The sequence below is a fragment of the Fragaria vesca genome, linkage group LG3 (assembly GCF_000184155.1).
Source record: "Fragaria vesca subsp. vesca linkage group LG3, FraVesHawaii_1.0, whole genome shotgun sequence".
Taxonomy (NCBI): Eukaryota; Viridiplantae; Streptophyta; class Magnoliopsida; order Rosales; family Rosaceae; genus Fragaria; species Fragaria vesca.
The window spans coordinates 1,349,604-1,366,248 of NC_020493.1; the positions used below are offsets into that span (position 1 = coordinate 1,349,604).

General features: G+C 37.9%; 3 protein-coding genes and 1 non-coding gene across 4 annotated transcripts; 2 read left to right on the plus strand and 2 right to left on the minus strand.

Moving 5' to 3' along the window:
* Positions 1-31: 31 nt before the first annotated feature.
* LOC101303489 (protein kinase G11A-like) lies at positions 32-2,895 on the minus strand. The gene is made up of 2 exons (XM_004293361.1): positions 1,857-2,895; positions 32-1,081 (listed from the first exon to the last, which is right to left on the minus strand). Exons 1-2 carry the CDS (start codon positions 2,804-2,806, stop codon positions 193-195), a joined length of 1,839 nt encoding a protein of 612 aa, XP_004293409.1. The 5' UTR covers positions 2,807-2,895; the 3' UTR covers positions 32-192.
* Positions 2,896-4,695: 1,800 nt separating this feature from the next.
* TRNAF-GAA lies at positions 4,696-4,768 on the plus strand. The gene has a single exon. It is a non-coding gene; the product is annotated as a tRNA-Phe (tRNA).
* Positions 4,769-5,101: 333 nt separating this feature from the next.
* LOC101304073 (phosphoglycolate phosphatase-like) lies at positions 5,102-7,703 on the minus strand. The gene is made up of 11 exons (XM_004293363.1): positions 7,407-7,703; positions 7,256-7,323; positions 7,085-7,177; positions 6,909-6,980; positions 6,768-6,839; positions 6,549-6,608; positions 6,411-6,463; positions 6,100-6,197; positions 5,916-6,015; positions 5,450-5,553; positions 5,102-5,341 (listed from the first exon to the last, which is right to left on the minus strand). The coding sequence occupies exons 1-11, from the start codon at positions 7,492-7,494 to the stop codon at positions 5,241-5,243; spliced, it is 909 nt and encodes a 302-aa protein (XP_004293411.1). The 5' UTR covers positions 7,495-7,703; the 3' UTR covers positions 5,102-5,240.
* Positions 7,704-12,913: 5,210 nt separating this feature from the next.
* Positions 12,914-16,319, plus strand: LOC101304363 (farnesyl pyrophosphate synthase 1-like). The gene is made up of 12 exons (XM_004293364.1): positions 12,914-13,126; positions 13,471-13,495; positions 13,608-13,723; positions 13,864-13,950; positions 14,042-14,158; positions 14,242-14,330; positions 14,794-14,845; positions 15,224-15,319; positions 15,413-15,457; positions 15,549-15,638; positions 15,738-15,809; positions 15,949-16,319. Exons 1-12 carry the CDS (start codon positions 13,016-13,018, stop codon positions 16,075-16,077), a joined length of 1,029 nt encoding a protein of 342 aa, XP_004293412.1. The 5' UTR covers positions 12,914-13,015; the 3' UTR covers positions 16,078-16,319.
* The last annotated feature ends 326 nt before the right edge of the window (positions 16,320-16,645 follow it).

Below are 16,645 nucleotides of genomic sequence, written 5' to 3' on the forward strand. Positions count from 1 at the left end.
AACACCATATATGGTGAGAGAGAGAACCTACAAAAAGAGGGAATGAACTGATTCATCCTGCCTATATTTCTCTGAGAATTCAAGCAATGATTATGCAATTTAATTTTAAAAGTGTCAACAGGTACAAACAATAACAACAAACATACAATCCTTTTGTCAGGAACATTTCCAATCAACACTATACTACTATTGCTAAAAGAAATCAAACTCTAGGTAATTATCGGAACCTTTTTGATCAGGAGCAACTTTCATGATGGTTGGCGCCTTCTCCTTCGCACTCGGTGAAACTGTTGGGGCAGGCATCCGCTCAATCTCAACAGGCTTTGGGATCTCAGGTGGGGTTGCACAACGTATCAATGCCCAATTTACACCTTCAAAGAAGGGGTGTTGCTTTATCTCAGTTGCCCCTCGTTTGTATGCCAATCTGTTCTGCGGTTCCTTCACAAGCAATCCCCTGATCAGGTCTCTCGCAGCAAAACTCACAACTGGTGATTCTGGAAACCGCAGGGGCTGACCCACAACATTGTACAATGTTGCTCGATTCCCAGAACCCTTGAAAGGAGTCTTGCCAAACAACAGCTCATACAAAAAGATTCCAAAAGTCCACCAGTCAACAGCACTTCCATGACCTTCACCCTTGATAATCTCAGGCGCCAAATACTCATGAGTCCCAACAAATGACATAGACCGGGCATCAGTTGGTTCTGCCATGAGCTCAGGTAATGGTCTTACTTGGTTACCAATTTCGTTCTTAGGTTTTTTGTCCTTTTTGGACTTGCTAGAAAACAGACGGGGTGAGAAGCATGTTGTAGGAGCTACACATGATGGTTGAATGCAGGAAGGAGGCTCAATGCAAGCTGGCTGAACACAGTAAGCAGAGTTTTTCCGCAAGGGCTCAAACTCCATTGAAGCGGTCTTGACTAGAGTTGGACTAACAACACAACGGAGTGAGAGATCAAAATCAGAGAGCATTATATGTCCATCTTCCCTCACCAGCACATTTTCGGGCTTAAGGTCACGGTACACAATCCCAAGCATGTGGAGGTACTCCATAGATAGCAGGACCTCTGCAACATAGAATCTGCAAGCTCAAATGAAATTAACTTGTTACTATCAAGTGCTACAAAGGCATGATTTAAGTTTTAGTGACATATAGGACCATTGCTCCAATTAGTTGAACAATTGCAGAAAACAAGATATAGCAACATATCACTAAATCAGTGAACCCTTAATTCTTGAAAATACCAGACTTTAGTAGGACATTTTCCCTTAAAGATCATATGATACTTGGAGGCTGATGTTCAGATTCATCTGCCTATAATACAAGTTCCTAGCTTTTATGAAGGAAGAATAGGAAACAACACTTAATGTCCGGATAAGATTGGGAAACCGTATTGAGAACTTAGATACTGAAATAATACCATTCTAGATAATATAAATATGATATGATCAGATCAGTATGGCCAGAAAAACATCACTGGCTCAAATTTGTTGTAAAAATTTATTGAATTTACATATTTAGCAAGTACGTTTATAAGAGAACTAAAAAGCTTGAGAGCATTTTCATAGTATAATGTTTGCTTAACGAACTATGCCTATAGGGATATAATATATATAATTGTTACTGAGCACATCAACACCCTTTATTTTCACACAAAATGTATCCCTGCTCAGTTAGACCATAAATTTTTAGATCTTATGACCAAGCTAATTGAACAGGCAAATACTAACCAGATGTATTCCGAACAAATAAAGAATTTATCGTTTTGTGAAGAGAAAAACGAACCTTTTTTGTTTTAGTTAAATTCATTTTCTTAAATTAACAATGATATTATGTGCAAGTTTACGGAACATACTTTACTGCCTGCTCAGAAAAATGCTTTCCCGGCTGCCTCTGCCGAAGAGTGTGCAAGTCTCCTCCGGGACAGAACTCCATTACCAAGCAGGAAAATTTATCTGTCTCAAAGTGGGTGTATAATGTTGGAAGGAAGGGATGATCCAGAGATTGTAGTATCTCTCTTTCTGTCTGAGCACGAAGAAGCTTTTTACGACTTGCAAGAGATTCTTTGTCCATAACCTTCATGGCAAAATAACATTTGGTGCCGCTCAACTCCGACAGATAGACACTCCCAATATCCCCACAGCCTAACCTCTTTAACAATCTGAAATGACCTAAACCCATTACCCCATCTCTTGCTCGGACAGCTTGTATGGCTTCCCATCTCAAGTCATTTGCTTTGTGTGGCTTGCTGATGCTGGTACTAAAGCTGCTACAAGTGCTCTCATCACTGACATCACTGCTTGTGCTTCCCCTACACATACTGCTCTTGCCACTTTCCACAAAATTCTTGGCACTTCCGCTGGTCTTGGCAATACTGCTGGCTCCATCACTAACTTTTGCTGAAACCGAGCTGTTCTTCACACTTCCATACTCAGACATCTTCTTTTCTTGATCAACATAATTTTCCAGTGAGCCTCTAGTCGGACGGACAGCTGAATCTACTTCCTTTGATGCATTTTGAAGGTTGGATGACAATGAAATCGAATTCAATTTATCCATCAACAAATCAGTCGATCCTACTTCATTGGAATTTGCTGGCCTTTTACTATCAGAAGATTCTACTGCAACATGCTTTGATGAATTCTGTACAGATTTCAGCAATTGCTCAGGAGCCACCAGCTCCGATTTGGTTGCTTTCATAATGTGTGTGGGCAATTGCCTGAGATCATCTGAATCTACCGTTTGAGCACCAGCTGCTTTCGGTTGCAATCTGGACGAAGCTCTAGCACCAGATTTTGAGGCCATCAGAATTCAGTGGTACAAAGTGTATCAAGCAGATGGAAAAAAATCAACGTTGTCAGGCATTATGAGCATCCTTGTATCTTCCACTTTAGCAGCCAAACATAGTTCCTTGCCAACTCTCGCAGCAGCAATAGAAAACCTACAAGTATACTCCAATAAGTTATAACAAGCCATCATGAAAAGATTTAGATGCAATATGGAAATATGCAAGTAACAAATTTACAGGAAATATGCAATCCCTTGACATGACTTCATTAAGCAATGAAATTGGTAAACAGATATTCAAGCAGCCACAAGGTTAAAACTACATGCAGGCAGAGGTGAATGAGATGATGCTGAATGCATATACTGAAAAGGCCCACAAGGAAGTAGAGAAGAAGCCAAATATATATATAGAGAGAGAGAAGCTGATACATGTTGAATAGATTGGAGCAAGTGAATGAAGTTGATCAGGGTAAGAATGAAGAGAAGGCTCAGATCTATAATGAGGGAGCCTGTACCTTTTTTGTGGAGGAACCCAAGACGGATCGAGAGAGGCAGGCGTAGAAACCAACCGCAAATAGAAGAGTGGCTTATTGGGAGGGTCAGAGTTTAGTCAAAAGAGGTGGTCGCAGCTGAGCTTTGCTGCGTGTGATGAGAATCAAGGTAAACCGGACGGACTGGGCCTCCGCTTAAGGCGCAGAGGATGGGGGAAGAGAGAAAAAGAGAAAGAGAAAGAGAAGGAGAAAGAGAAAGAGGTCAAAGTAAAAAGAGAAACAATGCTTCTTGTATTTCTCATGGATTCATTCAATAATTTCTTTTTGTTTGCATTTTCATTTTGTCCCCCGCAAACTAAACTAAAGGGTTCGCCAAAAAAAAAAACTAAATTAAAGGGGGCTTGGAATCAACAAAGTGCTCATCTCTCTATGCTGATCACAAGTTGATCAAGATTTATGGCGTGTATTTAATGGTTATGGTTTAGCACAATTCTGTTCACTTTCTAATATCAGCTGTGAGGTATATAACTCGGTTGGTTGGAATATCAGTCCTTCAAAAGGAGATTATGTTTTTTTTTCTTCTTTCATGTCACGTAGCTTCTTTATTCGGTAGCGACAAACCTATTTCAGTATTTCTTGTTCGTTTTTCGGTGTTTTTGTTTCTCCCTTCTTTTCACCTAAATCTCTCATCCTAGTATACCGTCTCTTTCGATCTTAGATTACACAATCCTTCTCTTCTTTTGTTTTTCAAATCTCATATGTTTCACAGTTAAGGTGCACATCCTTCGCAAGCATCAGTGTTTCAAATGAATGTTCACCAACTCGATCTTCTGACTTTGGTGTCGTATCAGATATGAAATATATGAATGATTGCGATTTTGGTGACTTCATTTTTGTTTATCTCGAAATTCTCGTTCTTTTTCCTTTTTTTTTTTATTACCTATCATCTTGCCAATCTTAGTATGGTCTTTTGTATATGGGTTTTGTGGATGTTTTTGTATGGTATTGGGGTTGGGGATTATGATGTATTAGTGTTGGTGACTTAATTAGTGTTCATGAGCAGAGAGATTTAGCGGTTTCCTTAACGTTTGGTAGTAGCTCCAGTGACGTTTCCATGTCACGCGGCCGTGACATTCGTGTATCACACCATGGTTCCATTGTTCGCAGCAACAACAAAATTTATTTTCTGTTGGTTTGCTTCTAAGCCAGATTCTTGTTGGGTAATACTATTTTTCAAGAAGACAAATTTTATTCTTCACCAAAATATCTTATATTGGGAAAAATGTGCAAACGTACAATTAAACATCCTACACACATTCTCCTATCAGCATTTATGTGATTGCTATTATGCAAGTCTCCTCCCAGAGCTTATAACCTTAACAACTTTAGTTGATATATAGTTAATAATTCTCAAAAGCGGGGATAGCTCAGTTGGGAGAGCGTCAGACTGAAGATCTGAAGGTCAGGTGTTCGATCCACCTTCACCGCAAATTTTATGACTGCATTTTTTTTGCCTTACAACCTGTCTGGTACAAAACCTATATGATTTCATGCCTACAAAAATACTCCTCACTCACACCATAACGCAGAGTCTTGACACCTGATCTGGTGCAAAACTTGGCACCTAATCTCATCCAGTACAAAATTTCATAAAACACAGCCTTGACAGTTGACGCCTAATCTGGTGCAAAATGGAACTTATTCATCATGCTTTCATGCCTACAAAAGTTTATACGGCATAATTTGTTACACTTATTCATCATCAGTCCCCCAATATATTTAAACAAAAAGACATTTTGCATCACATTCACTTCACCAATTCAAGTATCTAGGTTTTTCTTTTATCTTTGACGCAGATGAATAGCAGTCAAGATGTATTATGGAAAAAACATACAATACATTGGAGGCCCAGCATGATCTAAACTTTGGCCTCAAAGAATGTCCATAGACAACTGATGAAGTTATGGTTGCAACATCTCAAAGATGTCCGACAACTTGTTTGTATAGTAATCTGGATGCGTCTTATTTGAAGCATCTTGAAGAGCAGAAAGAGTTGTAACACCTGTGTTTCAAGTGATTAATAGATATGAGCACTTAGTCATCAAATCACTTCATTTCATAAATCTATTAATGTTACTGAATATAAGCAAATCACTCACAATTCCTATACCTGAAAGAACGAGCAGTGTTTTGCACCCAGCATTCTGTCCAAATAATATATCAGTATCTAATCTATCACCCACCATACACATTTTGGAGCAACTAATGTCGAATCTGTAAAAGAATACAATGAATCAGACCATCATCAACAGAATCATATAATTCTAGCTCTGCAAAGCAACAACAAAACCGTGCACTTGACATGAAGTTGAACCTAGGTAGGTCTATCATTAATTCTGCAGTTGCGTATTTCTAGTCTTGGCACCTATATACTCATATGTGAAACCACCTAATAACATGACATTTTCATCTAATTTGGCATTTGATTAACTATATAGACTCAATTCAATGGACATTTCAGATGTGGATTTCTTCTTTATCATTTTCCTTTTCAAAAAGAAAACACAAAAAGTATGAAATACAACTATATTACTTGTGTAATTCTGGACAATGATGCTTTTGATAAGATTTCTTACTTCTTTAGTAAAAAGTCCATTAGGAAAGTGGATGGCTTTCCAACTACAATAGGCTCCTTCTGGGTGGTTCCACAGATAGCAGCTACCATACACCCAGCACCTGAAACCCAAATGTGGAAGTGATGGTAAAGCCTAAAGTTAGTGCGTGTTAATATTTTCTCTTAAGGAGAGGAAAGAAACCAACCAGGCCATTCTTGTAAGTCAGTCATGTGTCCAACTGCATCACGATTGGTTGCAATGAAAAGGCATCCCGGATTTTCACGTATACAAAGGGTTCCATACCTGCCAAGTGAGAAAAAAAAAAGAAGTATCTTGAGCAAAGTAGGGAATACCAAACTAGTCTTGCATTTGAAACTAACCAAACGAACAAGTAGTATAGTTTTATTATCTTCTTTCTGCATTATACCAAATGTACAAACTTAAATGTGATTGCAAGTACATAGTACAAGAGACTGAAAAGCGGAGAGAAGGGAGCAGGGATGATAAAATTCTTACTGAAGTTTGTAATAGTTGATATACTGGTCAAGACCAACAACAACTGCTCCAACCTGGGAATAGATTGGCAAACATTTTAAGTGATGCAGAAAGACAAACTACAGAGCTAAAAAATCCAGGGCCAAGAGGTTACATTACACTTTTATCATGTTCAAAGAGGCAATTTGATTTCAGCTGTACAGTCTTTTTACCATCTTCCTGCAATTTAATGTTCATAAGTGTTTCATCCTAGAAATATAAAATAAACAGCTAAGAAAAAAGAAAATTGAAATCATGCTTACGCAGTTCAGAACACAATTGGCAACTTGGATAATCATGGATAGTTAACATAAAACATAATTTCAACAATGAGCTTACAGGGCCGCCAAGAGCGGTAAAGCCAGCAAGCTGCAGCTCTTCTAAAATGCCCTGTTCACCTATTACATAAACCTGAATAGACAGAAAGCAATGTAAAGAGACAACAGGGAAGAAGACGAAGAAGAAGAAGAAGCAGCAGACCTTCTTGTGTTGGGGAAAGTTAATGAGTTGCAAGTACATTGCGGCAGCAAAGGATGAAGAGAATATCTCCTCCTACAGATTGAGATAAAGGGTTCAGGAAAGCAAGACAGCAATGAAGAAATCAACAGTATGAATATGAAAGAGGTAGAGTGTGAGAGAGAGGGAAAGAGAAACACCTCGGAAACTGAAATGCCAAGGGAAAGGAACTTGTTGGCGTATTGCTTCCTTGATTTTGTGGAGTTGTTTGTGACGAACACCAGCTTCTTGCCCTGATTAATAATAGTTTGAAATGATTAGCTTAAGTAAGATGAGAATGCGGAAATGAATGAAAGAGATGGAGGTGGTGCCTTTGATCGAAGAAAGTCAAGAGTGCGAGGGACGCCATCGATAAGCTTGTCGCCCTTCCAAATGACACCTGCTCGATCCCAGGATTATGATGTTATGTAGTGAATTGGGAAATAATCAAACGAAAAAATTGAAATGAAGGGGAGGGTGTACCATCGCAATCGAAGAGAAAAGCTTGGGTGGAATCCACAAGATCCTTGGCTTTCTCGAGAGACAGCAGCTGCGAGATGGAGGAGTTCATGGTGTGCTATCAAGGCTCTGCAGCTCTCAAATTCAATATTACGTACTTACCGCAGAAAGTAACTTATGGCATTCTCTCTAATCTTCAGTGCGCACCAATTCCTGAATTCCCTGCCAGATTCTAATATTCCACTCATCCCGTGACAGTAGTCAGCAGTACCTCCAACGCCCCACCAATCAAACGACCAAACCATTTATCCTGGGCCTCCTGACCCAAACTTTCAGTTACAAATAGAAGAAACTGAAGAATCCAAACCCCCAGCCCACAACCAACTTAGAGTTTTGTAGATAAATAAACATCATCACAAAAAGGGGGTTGTCTCATATAAAGATGAATTTGAAACGACAATCTATACCTTTATCTTTTTATAAAACTACTGGTTATAGCACACGAGTTTTTAACGGTTTAACTTTTTCTAGGTCACGGTTTTTTTATTTTATTTGTTTGTGCTTATAGACACCACGAACATCTTTTAAACCAATCTAGCATCAATAGTTCGCGGTTTTTATTAGTTTACTCGCGATCGAGCGATTTGAGCCAAAACCACTACCTATAGCACACGAGTTTTAGGCAAATTAAATTTTTCTGAGAAATTTTTTTTTCCCATTTGTTTGTACTTATAGACACATTCTAACATCTATTAAACCATTCTACCATCAAAAGTTCACGATTTATATTGGTTTTCCCGCGATCGAGTGATTTGAACCAAAACCACTGCCTATAACACATGAGTATTTAAGCAGTTTAACTTTTTTGAGCCACTGTTTTTTTCCATTTGTTTATGCTTATAGAAACTTTCTAACATCTTTTGGACAATTCTAACATCAAAAGTTCACGGTTTATATCAGTTTTTCCACGATCGAGCAATTTAAGATTTAAGCCAAAACCCTTTACGCACACGAGTATAGGCAGTCTAACTTTTTATGGGTCACAGTTTTTTTTCAATTTATTTGTGCTTATAGACACTTCAAACATCTTTGAACCAATCTAGCATCAAAACTTCGCGCTTTATATCAGTTTACTTGCGATTAAGCGATTTAAGACAAAACTCCTTCCTATAGCACACGAGTTTTGGGGCAGTTCAATTTTTTTTGAGCCATTATTTTTTTTTCGTTTGTTTGTGCTTATACATAGTTCCTAATATCATTTGAACCAATTTGGCATCAAAAGTTCGCTGTTTATATCCGTTTACTCGCGATCGAACGATTTGAGACAAAACCCCTTGCTATAGCACACGAGTTTTGGGGCAATTCTAACTTTTTTTGAGCCATTTGTTTTTTTTTTTCTTCCTTTTGTTTGTGCTTATAGACATTTCCTAACATTATTTGAACCAATCTAGCATCAAAAGTTCGCTATTATATCAGTTAACTCGCAATCGAGCGATTTGAGACAAAATCATTTGCTATAGAACACAAGTTTTGGGACATTTTAACTTTTTTTAAGCCATTGTTTTTTTTTTCCATTTGTTTGTGCTTATACTCACCTCCTAACAGCTTTTGAATCATTCAAGCATCAAAAGTTGGCAATTTATATCAGTTTACTCGTGATCGAGTTGGACAGTTTAACTTTTTCTAGGCCACAGTTTTTTTTCTATTTATTTGTACTTATAAACACTTCATAACATCTTTTCAACCAATCTAGCATCAAAACTACGCTCTTTATATTAGTTTACTCGCGATCGAGCGATTTGAGACAAAAACACTTATTATAGCACACAAGTTTTTGGGCAGTTTAACTTTTTCTTGGGCCACAGTTTTTTTTCTTATTTATTTGTGCTTATATACACTTTCTAACATCTTTTGAACCAATCTAGCATCAAACTTCGCGCTTTAAATCAGTTTACTCGCGATCGAGCGATTTGAGCCAAAACCCCATGATAGCACACGAGTTTTGGTGCAGTTTAACTTTTTTTGAGCCATTGTTTTTTTTCCATTTGTTTGTGCTTATAGACACTTCCTAACATCATTTGAACCAATCTGGCATCAAAACTTTGCGCTTTAAATCAGTTTACTCGCGATCGATCTATTTGAGCCAAAACTCCTTACTATAACACACGAGTTTTGGGGCAGTTCAACTTCTTTTAAGCTATTGTTTTTTCCATTTGTTTGTGCTTATACACACCTCCTAACGTCTTTCAAATCATTCTAGCATCAAAAGCTCACGTACAGTTTATATCAGTTTACTCGTCATCGAGCAATTTGAGACAAAACCTTTGCTATAACACATGAGTTTTGGGGCAGTTTAACTTTTTTTGAGCCATTGTTTATTTTCTATTTGTTTGTCCTTATAGACACTTCCTAACATCAATTGAAACAATCTAGCATCAAAACTTCGCGATTTATATCAATGTACTCGTGATCGAGCGAATTGAGTCAAAACCCATTGCTATTGCACACGAGTTTTGGGGCATTTCAACTTGTTTTGAGCCATTGTTTATTTTCCTATTTTTTTGTGCTTATAGACACTTCCTAACATAATTTGAACCAATCTGGTATCAAAACTTCGCGCTTTATATCAATGTACTCGTGATCGAGCGAATTGAGCCAAAACCCCTTTCTATTGCACACGAGTTTTGGGGCATTTCAACTTTTTTCGAGCCATTGTTTTTTTCCATTTGTTTGTGCTTATACACACCTCCTAACGTCTTTTAAATTATTATAGCATCAAAAGCTCACAGTTTATATCAGTTTACTTGCGATCGAGTGATTTGAGACAAAACCCCGTGCTATAGCACACAAGTTTTGGGGCAGTTTAACTTTTTTTAAGCCATTGTTTATTTTCCAATTGTTTGCGCTTATAGACACTTCCTAACATCATTTGAACCAATTTGGCATCAAAACTTCGCGCTTTAAATCAGTTTACTCGCGATCGATCTATTTGAGCCAAAACCCCTTGCTATAGCACACGAGTTTTGGGGCATTTCAACTTCATTTAAGCCATTGTTTTTTTCCATTTGTTTGTGCTTATAGACACTTCCTAACATCATTTGAACCAATCAGGCATCAAAACTTCGCCCTTTATATCAGTTTACTCGCGATCGATCGATTTTAGCTGAAACCCTTGCTTGCTATAGCACACAAGTTTTGCGGTAGTTAAACTTTTTCGAGCCATTGTTTTTTCCATTTGTTTGTGCTTATACACACCTCCTAACATCTTTTAAATCATTCTAGCATCCAAAGCTCACAGTTTATTTCAGTCGCGATCAAGCGATTTGAGACCTAACCCTTGTTATAGCACACTAGTTTTGGGGAAGTTTAACTTTTTTTGAGCCATTGTTTATTTTCCATTTATTTGTGCTTATAGACACTTGCTAACATCAATTGAACCAATCTGGTATCAAAACTTCGCGTTTTATATCAATGTACTCGTGATCGAACGAATTGAGGAAAAACTCGTTAATATTGCACACGAGTTTTGGGGGATTTTAACTTTTTTTGACCCATTGTTTATTTTCCATTTGTTTGTGCTTATAAACATTTCCTAACATCATTTGAACCAATCAGGTATCAAAACTTAGCGGTTTATATCAGTCTACACGCGATCAAGCGATTTAAGCCAAAACCCCTTGCTATAGTAGACGAGTTTTGGGGCATTTCAACTTTTTTTGAGCCATTGTTTTTGTGCTTATAGACACTCCAAACATCTTTTGAACCAATCTGGCATCAAAACTTCGCGCTTTATATTTGCTTACACGCAATCGAGCGATTTGAGCAAAAAGCCCTTGCTATAGTACACGAGTTTCAGGACATTTCAACTTTTTTTGAGCCATTTTTCTTTTTTCCATTTGTTTGTGGTTATAGACACTTCCTAGAATTATTTGAACCAATCAGGCATCAAAACTTCGCTCTTTATATCGGTTTACACGCGATCGAGCGATTTGAGCCCAAACCCCTTGCTATAGCACACGAGTTTTGGGGCATTTCAACTTTGTTTTAGCCATTGTTTTTTTCCATTTGTTTGTGCTTATAGACACTTCCTAACATCATTTGAACCAATCAGGCATCAAAACTTCGCTTTTTATATCAATTTACACGTGATCGTGCGATTTGAGACAAAACCCTCTTGTTATAACACACGAGTTTTTAGGCAGTTTAACTTTTTCTACAGTTTTTATTCCTATTTATATGTGGCTATAGACAATTCCTAACATCTTTTGAACCAATCTAGAATCGAAAGCTCGCGGTTCATATCATTTTTCGCGATCGAGCGATTTAAGCCAAAACACTGTACTATATAACACACGAGTTTTTGAGTTGTTTAACTTGTTTTGGGCGATAGTTTTTTCTATTTGTTTGTGCTTATAGACACTTCTTAACATATTTTAAACCAATCTAACATCAACAATTTTGTAGTTTATATCAGTTTACTTACGATCGACCGATTTTGAGCACACGAGTTTTTGGGCTCTATTGAAGTTGCTCCATAAATGTGATACACATAGGTTCTAAAACGGCGGCTGTACAAAATTGATTGAAGTCATGGGATGGGAGGGGCATCACCGGCATGTGGAAGTCGAGCAAATAATATAATTATGTCATATTATTCAATTTCGAGGGGCTGGCCGGCTCGATGGCCGGGTTTACTATGTAATTTTGGTCGCCGAGTATTGCTCTCTATTTTTTTATTTTTTGAAAGTAGTATTGGTCTCTATGTTGTCGCCGCTGGATCTGGGGAGAGAAAGTGTTGAAATAACTGATCCAAGAGTAGCACTAGCATGGCGGGCTGGCGGGCTCATGTGAATGAATAATACAGAAAACTGAATATTTGCCTTTGCTTACTGCGTGGTCAGGTCCCATCAGCACTTGTCTGATTACGACTCCATCGTAGTAGTATAACATGATATGATTTCAAACGAAACAAACAGTAGAATCTTTCTACCTAACACCACACAATGTTAGTCCACCAGTCACCAATTGTGTGCTGCCCAAACTAGTAGCACTCCTCATTGGACTTTGTTTTTCACTCATGCCCTCGTTTATACCTTCTAATCACTCTCATGCCATTCTCACCACAACCATAATTCCCCCTTTTCATAATTCACTCTTTTTAGTTTTTACCAAAACCATCTCATTCATTTTTGTCTATTATGTTCGGTAAACATTCGTTTCACCTAAAAAGAAATCAGAAATGCATGCAGTCTAAAAAGGGAGACGAAAAGAAGGAGTTGCCAGCTTTGGAGCATGAGGTTGGATTCCTTGATATTTAAGGTACATACCAGTATGACTAGTGTACCAGAATCCCCAATGACATCTGATGCCGGGATCTATGACATACTGCACTCATTGTAAAGAATGGAATAAAATCTGCGCTTGATATTCGAAATTAAATAGTTACAGAGGCAGATCTGGGTGAAGTTGATGGATGGCAGAGATGCAATTAGTGAAAGTTTGGGACCCCATTGTGGCTTTGGTTCAAGTTTAAAAAATGAGGGCCTCTATTTATAATTGGAGAGTGGTGCCTGAAGACTGTAACGAACTCCCAAGACTCTTTCTTTCTTTCTGAAGAATCAGAATCAGTGTCAATGGCGGATCTCAGGTCAAAGTTCATGAACGTCTACTCTGTTCTGAAATCTGACCTCTTGGAAGACCCTGCCTTCGAATTCACTGATACCTCTCGTCAATGGGTCGAGCAGGTACCCTTCTTAACCTCTCATCTCTCTATCTCTACTCTTCTTGTGCTCTTTCCTTTCTTCTTCTTCAAAACCTGTATCTTTCTATCGAAATGCCAGAATCACTCTGAACACTACATCCCCTTTCTAAATTGATCGGAATACACACACGACTCTGAGATCAATTGATCATGTGCCCGATTAAAAAATTTGGAGTGAAATAGTCCAAAATGGCAACACTACTAACCAGCTATTCATTACTGAAAATCATCACACTAACATACTACATCTCTGTATGCACAGCCCTGATGCCCCTTATTTTCTCTCTTTTGTTTCCTGATCATCTTGTTTCCTTTTGTTAACCACAGATGCTGGACTACAATGTGCCTGGAGGTGAGCCTTTACAATTCATCTTCTTTTTAAGAAACCGAGTTTTTGCAAACTTGTGATGTTCTTCCCAAGTATATCTACTCAACCATTCTGACTCTTGTTTGTATGGATGCAGGAAAGCTGAATCGGGGATTGTCTGTTATCGACAGCTACCAGTTGCTGCAACATGGAAGGGAATTGACTGAAGATGAAATCTTCCTCGCCAGCGCTCTTGGTTGGTGCATCGAATGGGTATGGAAATAGAGTAACACGCTACATTTCTTTGTTTAACCTGGAAAATTCTGACTTAGATATTACTTGTTCTACTTCTTTTGCTTCAAATCTAGAAAATTGAGTAAGAAGCTTACATTTCATGGGTATACTACTTGCAGCTCCAAGCATTCTTCCTGGTTCTCGATGACATGATGGATGGTTCTCACACACGGCGTGGCCAACCTTGCTGGTTTAGATTGCCCAAGGTTTGTGCCAAGAATGAACATTTGTACCTTTCTTTATCTTTGTTTTATTCACATTGTTGTTTAAGCTGACTGGCGAGCCTTTATGATGTAGGTTGGTCTGATTGCAGCAAATGATGGAGTTCTACTTAGAAACCATATTCCAAGGATTCTCAAGAAGCACTTCAGGCAAAAGCCATATTACGTGGATCTTCTTGATTTGTTCAATGAGGTATTGGACTCGCAGAGTGTTTGCCTGATCTTTTTTTCACTTCAACATGGCACTAATTGGTAACATATGTGATGTTTTCTCAGGTGGAGTTTCAAACAGCGTCAGGTCAGATGATAGATTTGATCACTACCATTGACGGAGAAAAAGATCTATCCAAATACTCGTTGGCAATGTGAGTGAAAAATTGACAACAATCTTTATCCATAGTAAAGGTGCTTAGATTTAAGAATAACTAACCAAATCACGCACAAGTTTTCCATTAGTACAGCGGTTCATTAAGTATCTGTCTAGTATGTCACTAGATACAGGGCACCCGCAATAGTTATAGGTATTAAAGAACTTACGGACGCTGCTTGAGAAAGAATATAAGAGTTGCTTGAAATGCACAAATGTATGCTTGTGAGTAAAGGTTAAATCATTACAGCGACTGATCTATTTGCCTTGTTTTATAAAGTGTATTACGGATAGCATAGAATACTACGTTCCTTATGCAATCTGTCAACTATGAGCTATAAAGGTTTAAACTACTTTGATATGGCTTTCCTTTTATTGAAACTATTATTATTTCTATAATGCCACAATGTTAAGTTATATAATTCTGTTTGTTAACTTATAATGGTTGGGATTTTTTGTAGTCACCGCCGTATTGTTCAGTACAAGACTGCCTATTACTCCTTTTATCTTTCGGTGAGTACATAAATATAAAAGCAATTAAAGAAATTACAACCTGCAGTTTGAATTTCTTTCTGCTTTAGTGTTCATGAAAAAATTACTGTAATTTATAAACCAGCATCTTTGCCCTTTTTGTTCGGTTGCTTAAGTGCCTTTCCTTATCCTAGCTTCACATACCTAGCCTGTGAAAGTTGGTGTAGTCCTGGCTTTATCCTTTTTCTTTTGTTTTTTTTGTTTTTTACTTACTTCAGTGATGAAGTGTATTCTAGCAGTATATAGAGCATTTTTCATTTCTAGTATTCATAATAACATCAATAGAGTATACTAGTTGTGATCCGGTGTTTCACCTCGAAAGATTTTGCTGACTGTTGATATTGTGACCTGGCTACTCAGGTTGCATGTGCATTGCTTATGTCAGGTGAGGAACTGGACAAGCATATTGATGTAAAGAACCTCCTTATTGATATGGGGATCTACTTTCAAGTACAGGTATTGTTTTTTTGATATCTTATATACAAAATACTTTTATGTCTTTAATGGTTTATTAACAACTTCATATCATTTTCGTCTTTTTCTTAATAGGATGATTATTTGGATTGTTTTGGTGATCCGGAAACAATTGGAAAGGTGAGTTTAAGGAAGATGAAATACTGTAACAGTGTATTCGTGGTTGATGTTTGAAGTTTGACGTTCTTACTCAAGTTGTCTGTGCTATCAGATAGGAACAGATATTGAAGATTTCAAGTGCTCTTGGTTGGTTGTGAAAGCTTTGGAACTTAGCAACGAGGAACAAAAGAAAACACTACATGTATGTTATACCGTGCAATTAACAGTGACTCTTATCATATGTAGTTGCTGGTTGGTGATAAAAGATGGATATATTAAAAGTTCCAACTTATGTTTGCAGGAGAACTATGGAAACCCTGACCCAGCAAAGGTCGCCAAAGTAAAGGCCCTTTACAAAGAACTCGATCTTCAGGTATGAACTTGATCTTATGAAGTTATTCCATTCCTCAATAAAATTTACAGTAGCATAACGTTTTCGTTTAGTAGAATGACTAACTAGCTAGGCGATGAAAAGGTGGTGTTGAATCTAACTTTGTTGTGATGAATGATAGGGTGTGTTTGCGGAGTATGAGAGGCAAAGCTACGAGAAGCTGACGAGTTCTATTGAAGCTCATCCAAGCAAGGCAGTGCAAGAAGTGTTGAAGTCCTTCTTGGGTAAGATATACAAGAGGCTGAAGTAAAAATGTGGGTCATGGAACTTGGAAGGAACGAGTACTTGGACAGAGCTTGAGAAGGGCATGGCAGGCTAACCGGAAGATATGAACGATTCTGGGATGTCTAATTTGTTTCTGATTTGTGCTTGCAATTGAAATTCCTGACAAGGGAATTCCATTTTTTGTTGTATTTGTATCTTCGATCTGAATAAACATTGCTTAGCTGAGTGTTGAATAAAACAAGATAATTGATGATTCTAATTTTGGAATTCAGACTCCATGGGCACTCCATTATGTATTATCATAGAAGGCAGAAATCCTTATCTGAGGAGGGCAAATGCATAATATGGTGACTGCCGGAGCTGTCAACATTGGCAGTTGACGGTTCCTCATTATCAACGTGTTTCTTGTTTAACGATGAAGAATATAAAATCTGCCAAGTAGCAGCCAAAACTATTATATTGATGTTTAAGGAGGTAATATAGATGGATGAGGTTTCAACTCTGAAGTCGACAATGGCAGCTGGTACCAATTGTGCACGGCAGTATGACAGTATGACACTCCATTATTTGCTTTCACTACTCAACAAACGTAA